The sequence below is a fragment of the Galleria mellonella genome, unplaced genomic scaffold (genome assembly GCF_026898425.1).
Source record: "Galleria mellonella isolate WM207_F2 unplaced genomic scaffold, CSIRO_AGI_GalMel_v1 utg312, whole genome shotgun sequence".
Taxonomy (NCBI): domain Eukaryota; kingdom Metazoa; phylum Arthropoda; class Insecta; order Lepidoptera; family Pyralidae; genus Galleria; species Galleria mellonella.
The window spans coordinates 5265184-5292640 of NW_026442074.1; the positions used below are offsets into that span (position 1 = coordinate 5265184).

The window sequence follows — 27457 nt, forward strand, 5'->3', positions numbered from 1 at the left end:
GGGACTCGCGAGCTTTCAAAAACGCTACATTAAAACATCATAAAACTCAAACATAAACGTTTACTGCGGCCATTTTACGAGCACGCTACCTATCGATCGTTTTAACGATAAATAAAAATTAATGGACACAGGAATCGCATAGCAGTGGCTGGGTTAGGTGAGACGCGATATCTAGCGAAATCCGAGTCCGAACAAAAACCGGAAACGAAAAAAAAGACGGAACAATACTGATGCATGCACTTACGCGTTTGTAATCAATATTAAAAAATAAAATCGAATTCTAATTGGATTTCCACTCATTACTGAGCAAAAAATAAAAGGACTGCATTCGTGCCAAAATTAATATGATATAAATATGGTAAATTTGCTATATATGTCTAATACGACTTATAACACACAATAATAAAAAAAAATTAAAAATAGAATTACTCGAAGCTCTTTATCGTATAAAAAAATAAATTTAATGATTATATAAGCCATATGATTTTTAGCATTGAGATAAACATATAAATTCAACTGATATTATTTTATGTATAATAATAACTACGCTCTATGTTCGCCAATTCTGGTTTGATTTTTATGGTTATTTTTTAAAGATTTACTCCCGTGTTCATCGCATAAAAAAAAATTATTAAGCTAACAAACAAAGTGTGTACAAAAATAATCTTTGACATAGTCAAAAGTCTTTATTCGCATAGGTAACCACAAAGACTATAAAATAGCAGTGCTAACGCAGTGCTGCCTTCGTAAAATTTTAAATAGAAAGATCTAATACTTCACGAACATGTACTAACTATTTAGATATTATTAGATTAGTCACAATTATGATATTGCTGGCAGATGTGATATTTACCAATGAATGGGTAACCATACGAGTAATGTTACATTGAGTATAAAAATAACAGGGCAAAGACCTCTGTCACTGAAATCAAGTTATCACTAAATGAAACCGTCACCACATAATTGGTATAATCATCAGCTTAAATAAACAATTATCATAAAATGATTAATCATAGGTTGTCAAATGTCACCACGCTTTGAAATATAGACTGCAGATTCAAAATCTAGAATAGATATTCCAACAAATATATATTTTTTTATGATACACATGATTATAAATAGTAGGTGGTAAGAGATGATTTATATATAAAAACTGCTTCGTAAAAAACTTCAGTCGTGTGAACACACTGATAAACATTGAGATGTTTTGTTTTACTAAGTGACATGGTACTATAACAAACGTTAACTGAACATAGGTCTGTCCTGCTGGGGGGTTTTGCTAGTAAAGAGGGACGCTGCTGTCATCGACTTAATAGTCGAGGAATGGGCAGCAGCGTCCCTGCTATTGTCTCTTACAGAGAAGGAAGAGATGGCCCATTCTACACCAGGACCACACAGCATGGTGCCAGTGAGTGATAAATAGGTATCTAATGATGAGGTCAATTCTGCCGATCATAGTGAATTTACAAGAAATTAATAATGATGGTTTCCAGAGAGACCGCGTGAAAGTCGATCTGACAGAGTATAGTTATTGCCAACAATGTGCCCACTTGTTTCCATTACTAATACTTCCCACCTTTGTCACTTTACCTATTTTTTTAATAGATGATAATGGACTAGTAAACGCGCCTGCACTATCGGGGCTCCAGTTAGAGATGATAAATTATGAAGCAGGACAGTTAGCCCATCGTGATGAATTCGACAATAAATCAATAAACATGGTTTCCAGGGAGAACTGCGTGGAGTTTGTCATAATGGGGCTGTTAGATCCTATTACTAACAATTCTTTCTTCTCCCTAGGAGAGTCACGTCACTCCATGTAGTACTCCTAGTGGAAGTTCATCTGAGTACTGGCTGTTTGATGTGTACACTGACTTTATTTGTATTTACTAGACTATCACATATTGTGGGCTAATGTGAAGAAAAGGTAGGAAAAGGATTATTAGTAGGGGGTAACAGCCCCATTGCTAGCAGTAGGTATAACCTATTATGACAACATCCGCTTTGAAATCATCGTGGTTAATTCTTGTGAAATTAGTCGGAGCTACTTTCATCCGCTTATATTATCTCTCATTGGTACCTCGCCAGCGTATACAGATACATAGTACAGACGGAGTTTCATCCATTAATAAATGTAAGGATAACCCCCTAAAAACAAATATATGTGTGTATAAATATACATTATTTGGTAATTAGCGACTCGCCTGGACTTCACATGGTTTTTTTTTTTTAAATTATTTACTCGGTAAGAATTTTGAAGTACTTTTGACTTTTTCCATCCAAAAAAACAAATCTTTCTTCTTTATAATGTTAGTATAGCTAATAATTTAGATAACATTTCGATCAGTCATTTTTAAAATCGAAATAAAAACGTAATTTAATTTCTGCGTCTTTATTATCTATAGAATTTTCATAGTAAAAATAATATTCGACTTGAAGTACGAGTACCTATCCTGTCAGTCTTATTAACTCGATCGAGCCGTCGGATGCAGAATCGCGAGTAATGGCCGCCCCTCACCCCGGCTACCGGCGGGCTGGGGGACCAAACGAAATGGAATTCTATCCGTCTCTCCCATTCCACGCCGTTCGCCGCTTCTCTACGTGATTGTACATACCTATATACTGTCTATGCTAACAACTTTCCCTGTGCGCACAATTTAGCTCGTACCACCCACCAATAAGGTCCAAATTGTTCGCGCTAATCCCTCGACAGTTTTGTTTACGTCTGAAAATTTTCCCGTTCGCTTTTTTCGGCGCTCAGTTGACTTTCGTGTCGCTTGAAGTTCTTGAATACTTTTACTGAAATCGCAGTTTTTCTTTTTGTCGATGCCGCGTGAACGGATTCGAAATGTTGTTAGTTTGATAACAATTGAAATTTGTTTGTAATAGTTGCTAATAATAATGGTAGAAATTGGCGTCCAAATATTGATTTTTAAATCCACAATTTAGACAAGTACCTACCTACATTTTGTTCAACAAAAAAGCGAATATATCAAACGTTGCTGACGTACTGGCAACTTTCTCAGTTTTATATTTTTTATATTCATACTGTATAAAATTCTATATTAATAAAAAAAAAACAAAAACAAAAAATACGCGGCAATAAAAACAAATACTGACAAAACAAATTGAAATGTTTCGTAGACACATTAGATTCAATAAACTTAGATTAGGTATGTTTTTTCAGTTAGGCTTCTTTTGGAAATCGTTTAAAAATACCTTCTACAATACCAAGAAATCCTTGATACTACATTAAGAAATATCGATAGCTGCCTGTAAAATCATAACGGCATTTCAAATTTATTACCTCCGCATACTCTAAGATGAAAATGTTTGTCTTTAATGAAGATATTGTAATAAATCTAGTCTATTCGTCGATATACAAACAACTTAAGATGCGCAATCGGAGAATAAAAAACGACACTGAAAATAGAATACATTCAAACCAACTAAAGTTTGCGCTAATTTCTAATCCTCGAGTGATCTTTGTAACCAAACACCAAATTTTTTTTAATAAAACCATGATTTCATATTTATAAGATACGCAATTTTATATTTATGGCAAATAATGAACTCCACGTATTCTACTCAGTGACAACAGCTTATTAATTTTAATTCTAATTCAAAACACTTTTGGATGTAACTTTTATAGAGGATGTCCTCAGATTTTTTTTACATTTATGGGTCTATTAATCTCAATAAGTCTTATTAAGTCAGCTATTTCCAAACCGCTTGCTAAGCGTAGCAACTACTGGCAGAACCCCCCAATAGAGGAATACCTACGTTCAGCAGTGGACAGTTAAACAGCTGATATGATGATGATGATGATGAAATCAGCTATCAAATAACGAGTACGTTGTAGAGTATTTTTAAAAATCGTTTAGAAATAAAACATCCAAATGTTTAACCATAGCAAAGGGAGGCGGTAGAGCGTGCCCGTTTTAAACAACAATATAGCTATTCTAATTCCATCATTCGGTCAAACAGCCGCGAGCGTGGATCTTGTTGTTTGTACAATGGGGCTGCAACCCCATAAAGATAGGAAAAAATATATAAGCAGTTATGTTATTATTGAAACATTAATGTCGATTTATTTTTCCGTTTCGACATTGGATAAAGTCTATCTTGTGAGACTGTTTTTTGGTCAACAATTATTTGATCATCTATAAGAACTAGTCAATTATCGATAATACACATACATACATACATATACATTACGCCTGTCTCCTTTTAGGATGAGCAGAAACAATGGAACACCAAATTCTCCGATCCAAACATATCTACCTTTGTCATTTCATCCACATTCACCAATCTTATGGTACATGTATTAATTTCATAAACAATTAGTTTATATTGCTTTTGGTAATTATTTTAAAGAATATCATATATTAATTGATATTTTTTTTATTATATTTATTAATTATCAATATAATCTGATATATTATCTATTTTTTTTAATCTTTTTTTATACAACTTATAAACAAACAAGCTGACGGCCCACCTGATGGAAAGTGGTAACCGTCGCCTATAGACATGAGCAATACAATGGACATAACAGAGTATACTGTTTCGCCCATGATACCCCCCATGCGTTGCCACTCCTGAGGACTCAGGTGTTATTCTTCTGTACCCAGTAAATTCACGCCATATCCCACCCTTCAAACTGAAACACAGCCATGCAAACAACTGCTTTACGGTTGAAACACGAATGGGACAGAGATACCCAAGCAAACGACTTTTGTACAAAGTCTCCCTCTGGTGAGTGAGAATTTAGTATATATAGAATCTAGTGAACTCTTTATCATCTGTCAATGCGAAGTTTAATAAAAAAAAATACATCTATTGTACTTTGAATCGGTTATTGTTTATATGTTATCCTAAAGACATACAAAGAGACGAACAACATGATACGCCAATAATTTCAGCTGTATAAAATTATCACTTTGCCCTTACTTCGTTAAAAAAAAATTAAAACCATTTCAAAACCAACCCTGCGTTTGGCGCGTGTCTTTGATTGATAAGCGTTATCGCGCGGCACACGCCGAGGGTTGGCGACCCTCAGCTGCGCGGGACTAATTCCAGCTAGCAAAGACCTGCGAATGAGGACGAAATAGATTTCAAGGCGTTATCTGTGCCATATCCCCTGGAGAAAACTCTGACATAAAATCGAGTCGAATCCTAACGAATAATATTAATCCATTATTCGTAACAATTCGATTACTAGAAACAAAGATATCATGTTTGTTTACTCAATCCTACTTCTTAAACATTTCAATTCGTTGATATATAAGTATCTTCTGGGTAAGCACACTTCATGTTAAATCTTATTAATGTATTATACATATCCATATATCTTATATATAAAATTCTCGTGTCACGGTGTTTGTTACCAAAATCCTCCGAAACGGCTTTACCGATATTTATGAAATTTTGTGTGCATATTGGGTAGGTCTGAGAATCGGCCAACATCTATTTTTCATACCCGTCAATAATAAGGGTGACCCACCCCAAAATATATTTTTTTATTTTTTTGACAATTTTCTTTATTTTTATTTTATTATAATTTAGCATTGAAATATACATACAACTTTAAATTTTCATCGTATTACGATCAACCCCTTTTAATTGCAATTTTTATATTTCGCAATAAATGGTAAAACAACGTTTACGGGGTCAGATATATATATATATTAATAAATTTAAAACTATTATTAAAGAAAACATTGAACAAAGCCTAAACGATTACTTGAATAACAAAAGTGCATGGATCAGGCTTCATAATGACCATGTACCTAATTTAAATAAATACACATAATGTTAACAAGATTTAAAACATTAACTGTTTAGTTTCTTGCTGGTTCTTCTTTGTGGATAACAACATTCTGAACCTTGCAGTATATTCATAAAATGACGATTTAAAACTGCTTGTAAACAAGTCTATTTGAATATAGATGATTTTAATTTTAATTTATCGTTAAAAAATAAACGTATGTAACAATCGGAACTATAGTTATTACCACAGTATATTATATAGTATAATAATACACTTACAAACTTAAAAAGAATCATAATAAGATGATATAAAAGTTTTTCGCAATTTCGAATTAACCGTATCAATAACCACATAAGCTTCTTAACCCCCGCATGTTGGGGTTCGATTCCCGGTCTAATCTACCCGTGCATGGGGTTTAGCTCAGCTAGTGGAAACAATTCCTTGTTTGCCATATCTATATCCTTTCGCTCACTGCGCTTTAGGGGTGAATGAAATAGATATGTTATCTTTTTCTCCCTTTGTATAACCGAATTGACTGAAGGCTTTTTTTTAAACAAAAATATACGTTAATATACATTATAGATACTTTGTGTATATATTATTTTATTAATAGATATTTTCGTAAATTGAGGAAAATTTTATTTTGTATAGTTTATGATACTGTTTTATTATTATTATTATATAATTATTACAAATTACTCGTAACTAGAGAATCTGAATTTCTAGTATTACTTGTAGTACCTTAATATTATGGAATCGTCATACATATACCTATATCTAACTACTATTGTATATTTAGAATAGGGTACTATGGGATTTTGATATGGTCATGTTATGCACCAAAATCGTCTATTTGGGTACCTCCGTCCCACTTATATTTCTATCATAAAGCAACTGTGTTTGCATGTATTTGTATGTGGTAATGAAATTACAAAGCACACATCGTCATCATCATTTCAGGCATTATGTGTCCACTGCTGGACATAGGCTTCCCCCATAGACTACCATAAGGAACGATCCTGAGCCATCTGCATCCACTGACTCTCTGCAATACATTTGAGATCGTCACTCCATCTAATGGGGAGTCCTTCTACACTGCGTTTGTAGCCACTCAAGAACCTTTCTTGCCCATCGGTTGTCGATTCTTCGAGCTATGTAATTAGAACAGTTGACACTTCAGCTTACTTACAGTATTAATGCATAACATTAAATAACACATTAGATGTAAAAAATTACAGAGCTAGAGAAGTCACATGGGTTTTCCAATGTATTCCGTAATGTTCATGGTGCTATTCATGTCTATAGGCGACGGTTATCACTTTCCATCAGGTGGGCCGTCAGATCGTTTGTAAATTTAAATTTCATAAAAAAATATATATTAATTTTAATACATTTACTTGCCTCATTTTTAACTCATTATATCACAAAATAAAACTTGTGAGAATTTAAATATTTATTTAAATACATAATAAACTGTCACATAAAATTAAGTTTTAACATTTTTATGTAATAGGTAAATATATTTTATGGCACTCTCCACAAATAAATGTTGCTCTACTTTCTAAATTCCGTCTAATCCACAAGACCGAACTTTTTGATGCTTTTTTAATTTAAAAGAACTTTTAAAAGATATTTTTCATTATAAATTAATTATCACTAAACTAATAATTATTTATTGGTTTTATTTCTATTAGAGAGATACTGTACAAAAATTGTCTGCTTGGGTACCACTGTGCCCGTTACTATTTCTGCCGCTAAGCAACTACTTACTTACTAAACTTATCTACTAATAATTGCCAGTGCAACAAAATAAAAAATCTCTCTTCATAAAAAAAATGCTCTTTCCAAAGAAAATTAGAATTTTACTTTCATGAGTTGACAAAATAATTCAGTTGCAACAATTAGACCAGAGTAGTCCTTAACCAAACAGAACATACTCTGCTAAAGGTTTACGTTTTAAAACTCAATTACTCGATACATGCCGCTCGATCGCGCCCGCAAGTTCGCAATTTATTCAACAGCATTATTCTAGTGTAATGATGTTCAAACACAATTACATTGCGTAAACACAGACGATGCCGCGGGCGTGCACATGTTGCGGCTATTGTGGAACAAACATTGGTACCCTAGCCCTATAGTAAACAAGTAGTGGATTTTTGAATTTAGAACATTGCAAAGTACGAGTTATATCTACCATATTTACTGGATTTTTAGTGCCAACTAGAAAAGAGGTGATAGCCCAGTTGAAGAACGTTTGCCTACAGTCTGAAGTTCTCAAGATCGAATCCTCTACCCTTAAATGTATCTTTTAAAATCATGCTTGAATCATTTAAAAAAAAAAAAATCTCTTGCTTCGTACTTCAGTGGACATGTAGAGTCAAGTCATATCAGAAGCTGTTATCAACTAAAATGACATAAATACTCTTGAGCCAGAAGGAAGACATCCTCACAAGCAGTTATAGTGCCCATTACCGAACAAAGGAGGCAAACTTTCTAGAATTATGTTTTTTTTATAGTACTTTGGTAGCAAACAAGCATTATGTATCCAAGTCTGGATCTTCGGCGATAAAATGATGATTCATATGCAGTTTGATGGTTTGAAAAATAAGTGGAATGGTGTTGTTAGCTTTGTCTTAGTTTTAGCAATGCTTATCTTGCACTAACCTTTATACCTTAAAGAAAAACAGTATTTTTTTTTTATGGTGACACATTCAGTTATTTACATTTTGAATGTTTTCATTAAATTTTAATAAAAAATTATTATAAAAATATCTACGTTGAATAAATCGTTTCTGTTAAACTTTATCTTTTCATCTAAGTAATAATAAAAAAAAAAAACATTTAGATACAGACTGATTAAATGTAAATAAAATACGTTACTTTCTCTGTACCAACTTGACGTGCAATGCTAAAAACAAATTAAAAACACATGTATACTACGTTTACATCTCTTGTTAAGCTCTTTATCACTTTAATAATATTTAAATTCGTATGATACAGTAGCACCAAACGAATACATTAACATTGAGTACACATTTCAACCTACTAAAACCAGAAATACCGGAACTCAATACTATATCGATGTCTAAAAATTTGCGACCCGGTTTTGTTCATAAGGCCTTAATCGTCAAAATATAACGCAAACAGCTTTAGACCTTCTTCTAATTTTTAATGAAGGGCGTGATTGATATCTATCCTCCCCAATCAAAATATTTGTACTATCGCTATGTATTTAAATTTCCTCTTCCTCACGATTCCCGCATCTCAACTACAATGCGTCAGTTTTTTCTACAACTCACGTCAAGGTGTTGCCTTCGACAAAGCGGTAAAAAAAATGTAAAAAAAGATGTCTATGGCACTACCGCGTGGAGACGTGGCTAATGTGTAATGCGGTTGGCTTTTTGTACGACGCCTGCTTTTTTATTTCTTTTTTCACTTGGATTCGGTTACGGTTCGTATTGATCGAAAATCCGATTTCAAAATGGGTGCTCCGAGAGTTTTATTGTTGCCTCGATACGTTCTTAAACAATAAAAAACGCATTTTAAACTCAGAATGCAATTCTCACATGTCACGTTCAGAAATTGAAGGGGACGTAGTCGTGTTTTAGAAAAGTAATTATTCTATATCGATTGGGTTCGAGTTGAGGTGAGGACAATAAAAGACCTGATTTATTTTTTCATATGGCAACAAAGCAATCGATTATGTACGTGATAGCGTATATCGACATTTGATTGGACTTACGTAAATGAAGTGCGGTTCGCGGACAAGAATATTGCAATTACAATGTAATCTATTTGTTGACTTTATTTTGGCAACATTGACCCACAATGTCGCCACACTGATAATATTGCTTTCTAATTGTTATACAGCACTTTCACGCAAATTAATATGAAGTTATACAAATGCAAAAAGAGAATAATAAAAATTTAATTCGTAAAAGATGTGATTATTTGATACTACTACCATCTAGGGGATTTTTCCGTAAACATGACAGTCTAGTTAAAAAAGAAATCTACGTTCTTCGTGACTTCATACAGTGGAGAGGTCATGTTGTAATCCCATGATTCTGATAAACAGTTCATCATCTTTTGACTTTTCTACTACTAGATTATAAAATATAGTTGAAATGTATTCAGTCATTTTCTCATGATGACCTAACCAATAGACAGACAGACATTAATTATACAAATTGCTGACTTCAGTACAGTTATTAACCTAATTTTAACTTCCCTATTTTTTTTTTTTTTTATACAACTTATAATGGCAAACAAGCTGACGGCCCACCTGATGGAAAGTGGTAACCGCCGCCTATAGACATGAGCAGCACCATAAACATAACAGAGCACACCGTTTCGCTCATGATACCCCCCCTGCGTTGCCATTCCTGAGGACTCAGATGTTATTCCTCTGTACCCTGTAAATTCACGCCATATCCCACCCTTCAAACCGAAACACAGCTATGCAAACACAACTGCTTCACGGTTGAAACACGAATGGGACAGAGGTACCCATGCAATCGACTTTTGTACAAAGTCTCCCTCTGGTGAATTTAATATTAATGAATAAAGCTCGATACTGTTTATTTTCTATTCTTATGATTCTATTTATTGTCATTATATAGACAGGTAAACACAAAAAGAAACCTTATAAGTATCCATATGAAAGTCAAATTTAAACAAAATTTTTAACATAACTCTCACATCTTTTACTATCGCAACAAGCTTAGTGTATTCTAGATTACTATATACAAATAGATTCTTTAAACCTTCCTTTCTTCTGACTACACATTTTTATATCAACTATCAACACGTTCGAGCGTCGTTCGACAAGTTTGACATCGATTATTATCGTATTGTCACGTTTTTATAGTAAGTCACAAAAACTGTACTAGTAGTACTCGCACTATCACATTTCTACACCAACCGTAGTGACCGTCGACTACAGATAAAAAACGTTTATTATCATATTTACAAAGCTTTCGGATCAATATATGCGCCACTATATTATTTCTCGCTACTTTCTACGCGTGGATTTCAGAAATAGGTAAATCATTGTACCTGATTTTAAGTTGGGTATTCAGAAATACAACTATGAAAACTGCATCCAATTTACGGTAGTTGGAGGGAAAGGGATTATTAGTAATGGAGACTGAGAATCCCATTGCTAGCAATATACCCAACCAGGTAGACCTCCTCGCGGTTCCCCCTGGAAACTATCATGATTAATTCTTGATGAAATCATCATGATGGGCTAACTGGCCTGTTTTCATTCTCACTTATCACCCTTTACTGGTGCCCCGTCAGCGTATCCCGTTAGCCCGTAAAAAAAAATTACGGTAGTTTTTACGTAATGCCGGAGCAAACATACAAACAGATAAAATCTCTAAAGATTATTATTTTGTTTTCTATCATTCTTAACAAATCCTCAGATATATATGAACATTTTGTTTTAAATATCTCCCATGTATATATTTCTTCTAATTGCAAATTTATGTTAATTAAGATAGTACGATATTAACACCACGCACATTCTTAATATTGAATTGGCTCCCTTTTTTACTTTTATGTTTTTGATGCGATATAATATAACCTTAAATCAGGTGTGGTTGCATAGATTTCTAACAAAAAAAAGTTTTTTTAAGAAATCTATGTAACCAGTTAGTATTTCACCTAATATTTATCTAAATAAATATTTAAAGATGAAACAAAATATGGCATAACACTTACAATGCTGCGTCGTCGGTGCCTTCCCCGCGAGGTAATCCTCCTTACATATAAATTTGTTATCATCCAACACATATAACTCTTCGCCAGTGGAGAGCTGCTTCCTGCAGACCAGGCAGGTGAAGCAGTTGAGGTGGAAGACCTTCTCCCGCGCTTTCCGCACGAGGTCAGATGGTGAGATCCCGTGACCGCAACCACTGCATTTCGTTCCATATCGCCTGTAAAAAAAAATCTATTTAACCATTTTTAACCATGGTACGTAATAAGTTTAGAGAACAACAAAAAAAGTTCCAAACACAGCAACAACACACATAAACATACCGTACATACATAGACCGATATTACCGCATTACCCAATAATTGGAAACTTATGTTGACGGACGTTAAAGTCCGTCATTTGCGAAATATATGCAAATGATATAGTGGTGCTAACTAGCATCGTACCCAAATTTCATTTCGGTGCACTGGTATTGGTTTTTAATTTTAATATAATATCATTATTTCAATTCGTATTATTTTGCGCTTCATTGAGATTACTGATTTAATAAAAAGGTAATAAGACGATGTCTGTACATGAATCTCCTATGAAATAAAAAATATATGAAGGCTCTTAATACCAATAGAAGCCAAAGTAATTAATTTTAGAAATTTTGTGTGTCTGTCTATATGTTGGTTTCAGCGTCATGCAAAAACTACTAAACTGAATTGGATACTGTTTCACATAGTTGTCTTTCTGAAAGTTTCATTTAAAATCTGGTATATGTTTTATTTTGATACGTCATCTAAAAGTGTTATATTTCATTAGTTTTTCTACTTCTGAAATACACAAGTACAAAGTGTCGAGCAAAAACCAATAGAAATATAAACTTAATCACCAGTGTGTTTAAACTGTCACCTTAGATTGTATCGCTCGATTCGGAATGTTGTTATCTGTAACTAAGTATAACAAGGAAAATAAGTCAGAGGAATTGGCTTCATTACTCGTGATGTCTCAATGTAGGGTATTGGAAGGTTATTACGTAACAATCTTTCTATTATTTTTATACATCGAAATCTTTAACATTATTCATTTAATTTTATTGTATTATTTACCATACAAATACTGTAACCAAGTAATATTAATAGTGAATGTTTGTTGACGGTACAATTGCACTGTGGGTTACATACTGTTTCAAAAAGTGGACTTTCTCAAGTCACCTGTATATATATATATATATATATATATATATATATATATATATATATATATATATATATATTAAGTGATTCTTCAACAATTCTTAACGGATTTTTATAATGTTTTTTACAATAAATAGATTTCACTCCTATATTAGTCCTATATTAATTTTGTTACGATTGAAGTAGCAATTTTTTTCTTTAATTATATCCTAGTGTCATATTTATTAGTATATTGCATGAGAACATAACATAAAATAAACTGAGATTTAAAATAATATCATGAATATTAATATATCATAACAAGTATTTTTAATCGCAAACAATACTATGAGCTAACTATACGTTTTAGTTTATGCATGTAACTTATTAATTAATTACAATTTATTTTTCTTATTGCTAACAACGGATTCTGGTATGCAGTATAATCAATTCCGCAGTTCATCGTTCCATAATAATATGGAATAGTAATTTACTTTACCTTACGCTTTCGACGGAATTAAAATTTATGATTAATATGTAAGTACGAAACTAATTTACGATGCGTAGGTTCCGTATATATCTATTTTTTAAATAAGACTATGCTCACAACATTAGTTGTGTATAGGTCATCAAACTCATTGATTTAGTTAAAGGAATAAAAACTAAATATTCTGAATTTATCTCCTAAATTGTTTCTTATATTCAAAAGTGGTCAAATCGATATTTATCTATCAATATACATGCTTTCGTTAGCTAACGAATGCGAAAAAATTAGACGCTGAATATTTCTGTCTCATTCTATTTACAAAATACATTAATTGATCATTCACCTAGGAGGGTTTTACATAATTTCCATGCATTGTGGAAACAGATAAACTTGAAGTTATTTTATTGTTGACATAAACTATAAAATGTTGTCGACATCGTCCACTGTACATCTAAAATCAGATATACACTGCTAAATTTTAAAATTACTGGACACATTCATTGACCAGAATAAAATGTAGCCTGGAGTCTATGTTCTTCTTCATCCCAAATACTACGTGATTGCAACATTTCATAAAAACTGATTGAGCGGTCAAAAAGTACTAAACAAATAAACTGACTTTCACATTTACAATATTAATAAGAATAAGTTTATCCACATGTATTTAAATATAGCAGATAACAAAAAATACTTCGTAAAATCCCATTCGCTTTCGTTCTACAAAAAATCGAAAATATTATTGAGATCCCTAAAAATCGAGTTGTAAGTTACGAAAGCTCATGATATCGACCATACAGGTTCAATATTGACCACACATTAGGCCCAACGAATCGATATGGGAATGTTATGCAAATTACACATATAAATATAAATACAACGAAAGGTCGATTGTACACATGTTGAAAAACCGATCGAATAGTAGTTAATGATGTTAATCACCCGATATTGTTCTGAGATTGCTGTGATCTTTGCGATGTTTTAGATATTTTTTTTTTTTTTATTTTAATTACCGGCTGTTCAGTGGGTCAGATAGTCAAGCAATCAGTCGGCAAGCTACTAGAAAATCACAACGATCACTTTAGCTAATAATAATATAAGAATCTATCACCGAGTTATATGTAGGAAATATTGACAGCTAATTCGGTGGTCTCTGTTAATGATATGATTTATTTATTTATTTATTTCTTATTGCATTCCATAATATAATTAGTACATAATATTTCAATTATGGACCCTGTTGGGCACAGCAAGTAGGTTTTTTGATTTAGTTTTATTGATTGATTAGAACATTTTTTTTCTTCACATAAGTAATATTGTAGGTATTGCGAATTGAAGATCTCATTTCACAGCTGTGAATCCAAAGAAAGCTAATTCTAAAGTTAACTTGACATTAATTATACCTAAATATATGTGATTGTAATAACTAATATATCATTTAAATTAAATTTATTTAATCTTTTTTTATAAATATATAATATAATTATAACATAACGTAAAGATCAAAGTGTGTACTCGTATACTTCATCCGAATAATAGTTTCAAAAGAAGTTTAAAACTGTTTAAGTATATGTGCTTTATGACAAAGTTCATAATACATATATTGTTATTATCAAATCTAAAATAATTTTGTTAAATACAATGACTTCGTCGAAGTAGACTTTAAACCTATAAACTTGTGTAAAAATAATTTTTATACTTATAGCTACTTAGCAATTTTGATTTTTAAATTATGTAATTTATTCTTGCTCTTAAATACTCAATTGTAGTTTAGTTTATCCATTGTAATTTGTACTCTAATATTGATATTATTAGATAAATTTTGTTTTTTTTTTTTTGGATAAATAAATCCTTTTCTGGAATAGTATCACTAGATTTAGTATAACGTATTTAATCTATAAGTGAAATAATCTGTCGATTTAAACGGCATATTTGCTGTTCATATGTAAATTAAACATGTGTTATCATAAATTACATATATCTCAATGCATTAACCTAATTTTTCATATCTTAATTTATTCATATTATGAGGTTCATTCACATGATAAATTCGCTACTGTTGACTCCATTGGTGTTTACAAATGACACATTATAATTTTATACTAATGGAATAATCAGTGTAACTGGTGTTTATCAGGATTATAATCCACTTAATAAATGTAGGTGATCCTAATATCATAAACATAGTATGGATTGTCCATATCATTAATTAGTCTTTATCGATATATTTTGCATTTAATTAAATGAACTAGATTGACTACCGTCTCTGGCTGTTCTGTTTATAAAAAAATTACTTGTACCAGTTTTCGTTTATTTAAAATTATTTATTGTACATAATATTAAAAAAAAAAAAATTTACATTACATTGACAAGTGTTCGATGTACAAAAAAATATTTGTACCAGCAGTTATTTATTTAAAATTAATATATTGAAAAAAACATATACATAACTTCTCCCAAATAGGAATATCATCCTGTATTGCAAGTATTTGAAATAGGTTTCAACTTTGTAGATATATATGTATTATACTTGTACTGAAACGTTACATTTTAGTTAGAATTTTCAAAACATCTCAAAATGTGGACGACGCACAAACAACAATTCTGGTGTTGTTAATTAGTTGCCATTGTTATAATAAATACTAATCAAATAAGAAAGCTGATTGGAAATTAAATCTAAATTTATAAACACAAAAAACTAATACCACATATCCTATGCATTGCATGGCATCTAACTCGTATTTAGGTAGAAACATAAAACTATAACTACACAGTTCTCTCTAGACAAGATCTAATATCCCCAATGCTAGGAATATACATTATTTGATGAACCTCCATACAATTTCCTCTAGAAACCATAGTCATGATGTGCCAATAGACCTGCTTATATGCTCACCTATCATTTCTCGCTGGTGTCCCGCCAACGTTACAGATAGCGCAAACTACTCGTGTTTTTTTTTTATACAACTTAGAATGGTAAACAAGCTGACGGCCCACCTGATGGAAAGTGGTAATCGTCGCCTATAGACATGAGCAGTACCATAGACATAACAGAGTATACTGTTTCGCCCATGATACCCCCATGCGTTGCCATTCCTTAGGATTCAGGTGTTATTCCTCTGTACCCAGTAAATTCATGCCATATCCCACCCTTCAAACCAAACACAGCCATGCAAACACAACTGCTTCACGGTTTAAACACGAATGGGACAGAGGTACAGAAGCAATCGACTTTTGTACACAGTCTCTCTCTGGTAAGAGAAAAAAAAATTAAAAAAAGACCCCATAAGGTGGGTGTAGATATTATTCTATCAATAGATTCAAGTCTCACTTGTCTAAAAAGAATGGTTCGTCACATAAAATGCTTACTATCAATTATAGATAATAGTATTTATAGAAACAGATGAGTAATAATCGACCTCAATAAAATATGATATCAAATCAACAGGTCATGCAAATAAATGAATATTTGTTATTATATAAAGAAGTATATCTCTTTGTTCAACCATTACTTTTAGCAACAATACTATATGTACACAGTATCTATATGTATTACTTACATTGTGTATTACGGCCAAATTTTAGAACATATTTTCTGTGTGTGTGCAACACACAATGGAAACTTATTTTAAAATGGTAAAAATAACTTTGTTTGTCTGTATACTTTTTACATCTTAGAGCTTTAATTACTCAACCAGTTATCATATTTGATAAGTCGACCACATTAAGTATGAATACGTAGTGTTTGGGATGAAGAAATACAATAGATGTAGTACAACGTACTGACATACTGAAAGACTGGCAATGCAATCATAAAAACGAGACAAATAAAATAAATTTTCAAATCGGTTTATAACTATGAAAATTTTTATATGAAAAAAATGAAAATGAAGTGAGATTTAATTAGATATATTTTTCTACCAAATTTCTCTTGTACAAAATAATTCTGATAGTTCTACAATATTACATGTAAACAAATAAATGTTAGATATATAAATACGTGAAAAATGTGGAATTTCGGGTTCTTTTCTCTAAATTATATTACATCAAAAAATTATTATCACTTAAAACTATCCATTTCAAAACGTAAAAATAATTAGAACTTGTTTTAGTTCAGATTCGCGCCAAATCAGCTTCGAGCTTCTATTGTATAAGTGAAGGTCGTACTGGTCTATCTTGCTCTAACATGTATATTATATTATATTTTATCTCTTTTACATTGTAATTTATATACTTTATAATCTAAGAGAAAGACAGGCAACTTTGTCTGTCGACATATCCCGGTCATGCAAACTTAGTTGTAGTAGTACACAAGTATTACAGTAACTTTTATATAATCTATATTAAGTATATGATTACGTATAGATATAGACAATACAGACAAATAATTTATCCACCTAGCAGAAACCTGATCCAAATAACTGGTTCTTGGCTGATCATGGACATCTTTATTACACCTACGTCCTGCAAACGCAATAAGTCTGTTCATATATTTGGGCATTCGTAATCTTTATATACGAGTAAATCATACAGAAGCGTATATCGAGTTGATTTAGACCTAAATATTTCTATGGATTCTAAAAAGCAGATACAAATCTGGCTTAGCCGATTTTGATGAAATTTTATATGTATATCCGGTAGGTCTCAGAATAGGTCGTTATCTATTTTATATAAGTGGCAATGGTAGCCAATCCCAAAAAAAATTTCCCTAGAAATTATTTATATAACAAAACAACGTTTACCGGGTCAGCTAGTATATGTATATATTTCAAATTTTTTAATGCAAAAAGGTACTCATAATATTTTTAAGTACCTTTTAGCATTCAAATGACATCAAATATTTATTTATTACAAGTTATTTCATATGATCGCATCTTCGTAAATAGGTAGTGTAATTTAAAACTTTTCAATTTTTTCTAGTCACCGTGTTATTCAGTCAGTGAAAAAGACCGTTTTCTGTGAATTTAACCGACGTGTTTCATTTTTATTATTTTATCATCACATTGAATTATTACCAGATCCATTTGCATAAACGATGGAGGTCGCATGAATAAAACATAAACATGGTTAGGCTGTACGAAGTTGGCACTGAGCCACGTTGATTTGAATGTTGCCGCCAATCAAAAGAAAATTAATATTGGCGGGAGAAAAGTTGAAATCTACTTATTATCACTTATATGTTTTATTAATACATGGAATATTGAAGTAATATAATTTTAAGTAAGACAGATCACACAAAACAGTTAATTTAAAAAAATAGCATTTAAAGCACTAATTACTAAGTATAAGTAAATAAATACACTAATGTGAAGCCCACAGAACAAAAAAAAATATGTATTTGATATTTATGTGTGTCATACGCAAATATAGATAAAAAAATTAATACAAAGGATTTATTGACTAGTAATTTCACTGTCTTCCCTAATTTTAGTACAGGAATAAATTACTGAATCAGAAAAACTGTTTATCAGTAGAAATAAATGAGACAGAGAGAGCGCCCATGCAGATAACTTTGTAGAAAATCTCCCTCTAGTAAAACACAGCAGTACAAACATATCCTTTCAATACAGAACCCTAAATATATCTAAAAGGTTTTTCATTTATAAATTACTTGCTGAATATTTTATGTCTCGGACGAAGTTGAGTTTGCAACCCTGAGGGCAGGCACTTTACGCCTCTCAAATTAAATATTTTAAGATAACCTAAATGATAAAGTATTATGAATATCTATACATATCGTGAATTAAGAAATTTATTCTAATACCAAAAATATAGAAATATTAATTATACAATGTGGGGAGACCACATAAGATGAAGTAATTACTTCAAAATAGTTGCCAGAATTCAATGGAAGTAGGTATAGTTGGATCATATTTTGTGTAAAAAATTTTAATAAATCCATATTCAGCAGTGGATGAAAGATGGTTATAATGATGATGATTGTGACATTAGACACTAAATAAGTTATAAAACATTTAATACCCATGCAGAAAGATGCTAAGATTATAAAGACTACTTGTTTACCTTAAAAGATAACTTAATAAACCAAACATTAATATTCTATAATTCAAATTGTAAAGAAAACCCTTCAGTCATAGGAAATTTTAAGGAAATTAGAGTTGTACCTAATAAACGCAACAACGAGGGGACATCGTCGGTCGGAAATGGCGTCACTCACGAAATGTCATCGAGTGAGTTCATCGAATTACCGAACTGACAAATAAAAGCAGGTAGTCTATATCATTTTTAGCTAATAGGGGATTCCGTATAATATTGATAATTTATTAAAAAAAAAAAGAACCAGGAATAATAAATTTTACAAAAATGGATTTTTTCACATACGAACTATCCAAACATCTCTCTGTATAAACATGATTGGATGAACAATATTATTATTAAAATATGATAATCATTTTTCAATAACTATTTTAAAGATAAAATAATTATAAAGTTATTTTATTTTTATAATAGATATTTACTTCCACTACTTATGAATTTTGGCGAAAAGGCATTGTTTTCCCAAGCTTTTTCGGAGACGGCCACTTGACACTGCGCATCACACATCGCCGACACAAGTGTGAAAATAAAATATATAATTTTCGAATGTTCTAAAATATATGTGATTTTAAAGTATATATATATATATATATATATATATATATATATATATATATATATATATATGCTTTTGTAGATTCACTAATAGATATTAGGTTATAACAAAAATGTACACATACGCACTTATCCTTTGAAGGGATATCTTTTAGTCAACCCTGAGAACCCAAAAGGAGAGAGTGTTTATAGAGTTTCTACATAAAGTCTATGTTTATAATAAAACTTATGCCTGAAATAAATAAATAACATCTAATATCTACAACGGAACATCACAATACAGATTTATATCAAAATGTCCCAACCGAAGCTACTGTAAAATTCTAAATCCCTAAATTGGCTTAATTCGGAAGATCGTCAATACGCAAATAATTGCTGTGCTATAAATAGACATTTATTATCTACTTCGAATTACATTAACAAGGATTATAATTGAAAATTTTTATTTAATTTGACAATAATCAAACATAAATATCTTTGGTCTATAGATAATAAAAATAAACATTTAACATTTTCCTACAGTCTTAAAAAGAAGTCAAGAGAATAAGTAACTAGCGCGTTAATAGGAAATGAGTCACTGATGTGTGTGTGGACACAATAAAAGATGTATAATTTGTTTCAATAGATTGTAACGAATATGTAAACAAACCAAAAATCGAACCAGACATAAAACAATCTACTGATAACAGATAGACAGCAATAAATAAATAATATTAACTATTTATATTTACTTATGTGTGTTCCATAAAAAAAAACTATTTCATTTGCCTAATCTATTTGTAAGTAAATTTTTTTAGATAAAAATCTGTTTGCAACTGATAGATTTATAAGGTAACAAATATAAAATATTATAACCAAATTGAGAACTTCCTTCTTTTTGAAGTCAATTGTAAATCAATCAATAGATTGCTTCTTCATTTAATTACTTCATTCATTTAATTTAGGAAGTGTCTCAGTGATAAAGTTATGAAAACTTAACAACTTTTTTTTTAACTAACTTTCTTCATCCGTACGAAAAATCTTTAGACAATAAAAAAATTTAATATAATAAAAATTATTTTAAATAAAAAAATAAATACAAATCTAAAAATGAAACAAATACATCTCATAAACTGTGGACATCGTGTTAATTTCATTGTTACGGATTCCTAAACCGTACTAAATTAAACCATCAAGCCAGCGGAAGTCTTAAGTGAACCGTTTTCCGCAGATACCTGACCTGCGACAAAATTACATTTTTTTTTTAGTTTATTCTTTTTTCAAACTTGGCACCATGTGATTTAACTGTCCGCTATTATGATGTGTGTTTAGGTGGAAGATCTATGAAAAATTATACTTAATTACTATTATTATGTCTTAGCTATTGTATTGTGTGGTCTAGAGCAAGTTTTTTATACGTCTGCATATGGCCAACTGGTATTAGTTCATAATATCGATCACTCTGTCCCTCCATATGTCATATGGAACTACAGTTACCATCATAATATTCTTTTCTAAAGCATTGTATTTATCGCCGTGCCAGTCCCGGCATAGAATCGGCCAAGGCTTCCTTTCCCGTGGGTTTCGTAAAAGGCGACTAAGAGAACTTAAAATCGAGTAAAGGGGAGCAGCGTCTATCTTAAAACATTTCTACAGCCTAAATGCAGTTGCCAACCCGCCTGTCAAGGCAAATACTGGCAAAACTCCCCTTATGGGGGAAGCTAGGTTCAGCAATGGATAGTTAAAGACTGGTATGATGATGATAAGTTACTTTTATACCACTCAGTGAATATATCCTAGTCACGCGGCCGAAGCCGCTGGTAAAAGCTAGTATGTGTATAAGCACAAGTACTAGACTCCAGTAACTATTTTATTTTAGTCACGATGACAGTTCTTTTAATTACATACAACCGACACGTCGTCAGTCACCACGCCCTCGTCACCCGCCTCAGATGTCAACGCGTCAAAACGGGTTATTCGTCCTACTCCTATGACGTCTCATATGTAAGTACAAAAACATAAACTCACTGCTCCGCCGACGTAGTATCTTACAACTAAATCAAAATATTAAAACAATTTTCTGCAAGCAATGCTACATCTTACTGAAAGATCAAAAATGGGAGGATCGATGGTCAGAATTTGTCGTCAAAACTATTAAAATTAAAAGGCAAATTTCTGAATCATAATTATATCCGTCTTTTTTTTTTTTGGTCTTTATCCTAGCCATTTGTTTTATCTGTAGTTAGTTTTGTTTGTGGAACGTCTTAGCGGCCAGTGAGATAACCGGTCAAAGATGTCGCAACACTTACTTTTTACTAATATATTATAATAAAATTTTAACTAGACAAGGGAGATATTTAATAAAAAATTATATGAGAGGTCTTAGTAAGACCAATATATGGCATAACAACAATTTTTAAACATTTTGACTGTATATTTGTTCCGGCAGCACGCAGAAATTACTATACCAAATTGGATGCAATGTCTATAGTTGTATATTCTGAAGGTCTAGCTTAAAAATTGGTGTATATTTTATCATGATATCTACGCCATTTAGACGTGGTTTGTTTCATTGATTTTCTAACTTCTGAAATCCACACACAAAATGTAACCCGAAGATGGCGCTTGTTAGCGTCACAATAATATTTCTACGCAAACAACAAACACTAGCCGGTCTTATTTATTTATGGTTTTAATCATTCCCTCTCATTTAAATTATTTGATAAAACAGTAAAATGCCTAGTGTGCTGTCGCCGTGTCCGGAATATTGTTTCAGTTATTTTATGAGCGTATAACGTAACTTTAAAAAAAAAATTATTGTCTGCAAAGAGCATATTCGAAATTTGAAAATCATTTTCAACTTTATTGATAAAGTACAAATTATATTTTAACTGTAAGAAAAATTAAAAAGGCTAACATATATTTTTATCGACAATGCTCTACCGGTTTTCCTTACAGGTGTAAAACATTGTGTACTTTTTCTACTATATGTAGTAATTTTTTTTTGCATGCCTAATTATAGCGAAATATGAGGACTTATACTTATTGTAACATCTATACACTTACCATGTTCCATGTAAATACATAAATAAATAAAAATAAATTTATACTCACTGATTTTAGTAGGAAAATTTAAAAAAAAAATCATATTTCGAATATTTATATATTAATTGTTATCAAATTGTATAAATACTATTACTGGGCCTTTTATACTATTATTTTATTTATATTATTGATATACTATACCTACTCACTACGAGAACCCTACATATCATCTTCTTATCTATTTCCTCCACATACAAAGATCGACCATTTTTATTTGAAATATAAAATAGCTAGTACAACAATATAATAAATTAGTCAAATATGCACTGAAGGGTAAAGGTAATGGGGAAACACGATAGCTTTACTATGTTAGAAAGAAATTAGAGTTTTGCATTTATCGTCATTTTAAAAACTATGCCACATTTATTTATTTATTTATTTATATACATATTTTTGGTGAATTTAACAGTTTCTACCAATGCACTCACTAAAAATTAAAAAATCAAACATTATAACAATACAATATTGAAATAATTGTAAAATCTAATTATGTTATATAAAATAAATATTAAAAATCCGAATATCTGATGCACATAGAAATCTAAATATGAATATTTTAGTTTCGAAGAATTACGAAAAATAAATTAATATACTTTTATGTCTATAAACAAAATAATAATAAAGTTGACGGAATGAAATGTTATGAAATAATTAAAGGCACCAATTACAATAAAGGTAACAATAAATGTAAATATGTACTAAAATAAAATTCGTCATTTTTATATATTCTGCAAGCTTCTATATTCAACATCATATAATGAGGGAAAAATAAAATAAACGATATATGTGATATAATAATATAAATATAAATGTGCATGTATAATGTGTAATCATCGGCAATACGAGTAATCAGTCAACATTGACTGGTTAACAATGTTATTTAATTATTCTTGTCAATTTGTAATTACCTGACGTCATTCGTATTTACCAAGGGGTCTATCATGAAAAGAAATTCTGAATTTTTGGACTCAATTTCGTGTGTTCATACCGAAATTGGTCCAATGAATGGAGCTTTACAAAATGTAATTTTGTTCATCAATAATCATAACATAAAAGTCCAAGGAATGATATTATAATATTTTTAATGGTATATAATATTTAATTTAACATCAAAGTGTTTCGATCAGCCTCGAAATTTGTAAAACATTTCATGGTAGACCCTCAGAATACAAAGAGTTTGATTTTAGTTTAGAATGTAACTTTTTTAGTTAACAAATCTCAATGTTGCTTATTTAGTTAGCTATATGAACATTTATACTTTATTAAAAAACAATAAAGGAAAGCTTATGTCTTAATTATGCCTTTTATACAAATTTTCTCTTAGATGTTCGTATCAATCATAAATTCCCAATGTCCATAAACACTTTGCGTACATCAATAACTCAAAAATATTAGCACTGAAATTGAATGAAATATAGTCCTCTGTCCCATTCGTGTTTCAACCGTGAAGCAGTTGTGATTGCATGGCTGTGTTTTGGTTTGAAGGATGGGATATGACGTGAATTTACAGGATACAGAGGAATAACACCTGAGTCCTCAGGAATGGCAACGCATGGGGGGTATCATGGACGAAACAGTATACTCTGTTATGTCCATGGTACTGCTCATGTCTATAGGCGACGGTTACCACTTTCCATCAGGTAGGCCGTCAGCTTGTTTGTCATTCTAAGTTGTACAAAAAAAAAGCTCAAAATTAGTTGAATATGTACAATATATACATATATAATATTTTCATCATGTTTAGATATTGATCATACCCTTTTCTAATATACATTATAAGCAGTATCCTTGTCTTTTTATGTGCATTAGTATAAACAGAAAATAGTCCAAGTCAATAAGGATTATAATCCAACCATTTACTAAGATCCAAACATGTTTCCAAACTTTAACAATTTATATTAAGTATAATTTCGTCTGAATTATGTACAACTGTCACTCGAATTTCTATAGCGAAGCAACTGTGGTTGCATGACTGTGTTTCGGTTTGATGGGTAGATATGGTAGTGAAAATACAAAGTACGAAGCCATAGACATATTTGTTTTTTTCTATGACAGCAACATGACACCTTATTCTTCACGAATTACAACATATAAATGTTGTTTGTCACTCCATTTTGAATTAAAAATATCCATACCCACAACTAAAGAACTTTCCACATGTAAATTTGTTAATACAAAAGCACTTGTCCATGTGGAGCGTGCAACATTGGACAATCAGCTTATTTGGATTAAAGAAAAATTTAAAAAAAAGTTCTTGCAAAATAGTTTCTTATCTCTAGAATACGATAATGGTACGTATCCGCGAGCAGCGCGCGACCATCAGTACAATAATATTGGTAAGCGATCAGCTTCGTTGCCAGTCCAAGTTGGATTAAAAGAACATCCTTACACTCACCTAAAGAAATCGTTCCTACAGAAGAGTTTGTTATCCCTAGAATAGCACTTGTCGGCGAGCGGCGCGCGACAGTCCGCGCAGCGCACGCACGCCGCATGCCACGCGCGCTCCAGCACGTGCAGCAGGAATTTGTCTAGTATAGGCTTCTCGCAGCCGGCGCAGGCCATCGCGCCGCCTGCCTCGCCCCGTCCTGTAAACACAATCAGTATACAACACTGCCTGGTGACGCCGTTCATAGGAACACATGGTGAGAATCTGCCCTCTTTAGAGGACGTTGGTGTTAGTAAGGAGATTAGCAGACCTATTGATACATACAATGCCAGGTAGACCGAACAGTCCTATATGATAACTATCGTAGATAATTCCTAACAATATCATCACAAAGGATAAATTGACCCTACATCAGTCATATCTATGATTTCTTGCTAATTCCTCGTCTACCTTATTGCAATACACCGGCGGGGTTACCATTCTATTTTACCTAAACAAGTAATAAACAATTCTATTAATATACTAATACGTTATCTTTCTTTCTTTATTTATAGGTAATGAAACAAGACAGCGATATAAACATCTTATAAGCGACGTATTACACATTCCATCAGATGGGCCATTAGCTTGTTTTCCATTGCAATAAATGATATATCTACTTATTTATATATATATTTTTTATTTTCTTTTTATATTCCAGCAGTGGATAGCTAACGGCTAAAATAATATTCATAAAATAATCGTTTATAAAACAAATATAACAATTTACATTTCGTTCTAAGCATACAAGAACAATCTCACAGAATAAGTACCACATACAAACAGATTTCAAAAGATGTTAAAACATTTTGCACCGAATGAAATCAAATGTGTCCAAACGTAAAGTTTATAAGTGCCAAATTTACTAGACAGACATTAAACTCAGGTATTTTCGCGTAGATGCAAAGACCCGCTTGCAATTCATAAATATTTTTAAAAGTACACTTAAACAGCATCTTCTATTTATGAACATATTAATTTAACATTTAAATATCTATATGTGCAGATTTATTATATAATATGTATATGTGTGTGTATGTATGTTTAAGTATATGCATAGATGTAAGTATATATTTATGTCTATGTATGTGTGTATTTATACGATTAAATATAATGTAATTAATTATGTATAAATTTAAGTTTGTCCAATTTCTTTGTTTGAAAATTTTGACAATATTGTACACCGCATTACCTGCTGATACTGACGCTTCTTTCTACTTTGGGTTTGCTGGAAGAGAATTCTTTTAGATTTAAGCTCGCCTCTGTACATTTGATTACTTCTGTCATATTTTTATGTATAATTAGTGTGTACAATAAAGTATTAAAGTTTATAGGCCGTACTTCTCTTAGGTGTTTGTGCCAAATTATATAACGATTTTGTTTAAAATAAGTGTCAAAAGAGTGTTTTAAACTTCAAATTCCAGTAGGTTCTCAATTCGACTATATTATCTATATTGCACCATATTTCCACGTAAACCGATATTGTTAATTTTTTCAATAAAATTTTTACTGCTAAGTAGTACCTACATCTTTATTGCTAACGTTTCGACGTGGATTACACCACGTCGTGGTCACGACAGGACTGAAGTGAGCGACGTCTTCGCCTGGCAGCCCGCGCAGTCTCTTCAGATACCCGCATACTGTTAATATTATTATCTATATCCATCCTATTATAATCCTATTACAACCCTTCAAAGAATGATACAGATTATAAAAATTTTCAATAAATAATGGTTGTCGTAAGAGGCGATTAAGGGAACTTTATGGTCGAGGGATGAGCAGCAACGTCTTTCTTATAACATCACCAAAGGTAACCAACGCGTCTGCCAAGCTTATTACATCTACTGGTAAAACCCCCTTTATAAAGAAGCCCTATTTCGACAGTGGATATTTAACGGCTGATATGGTGATAATGAAGTATACAAAAAATAATACAAAAATCAAGATAAAGAAGCAACAATGAGTAACCTTATCTCTAAATAGCGATCTCTTCCAGGCAATCTTATTTATATATATATATATATATATATTCCCAATTTTTTTCTTTATAAGAATCTACTTAAGACCAACAAATATCTATTAGAAAAATAAGAATACGTTTTGTACTTAGTAACATATTTAGCTATTTATTTTTATTTATATAGAAGATTCGTAAAGATATGTAATACACCTACATATATAAGATATTTCTTCTCCT

The 27457-nt window shown here is 31.4% G+C and overlaps 1 protein-coding gene across 1 annotated transcript in view; it reads right to left on the minus strand.

The window, feature by feature from the left end:
- Positions 1–27457, minus strand: part of LOC113522697 (LIM/homeobox protein Lhx1) — a 91726-nt gene that overhangs the window by 54743 nt on the left and 9526 nt on the right. Inside the window, exons 2-3 of the mRNA XM_052896076.1 lie at positions 25231–25420; positions 11501–11715 (exon numbers count right to left, since the gene is read on the minus strand). Coding sequence (XP_052752036.1) covers positions 11501–11715; positions 25231–25420 — 405 coding nt within the window. The remainder of the gene's footprint in view (positions 1–11500; positions 11716–25230; positions 25421–27457) is intronic.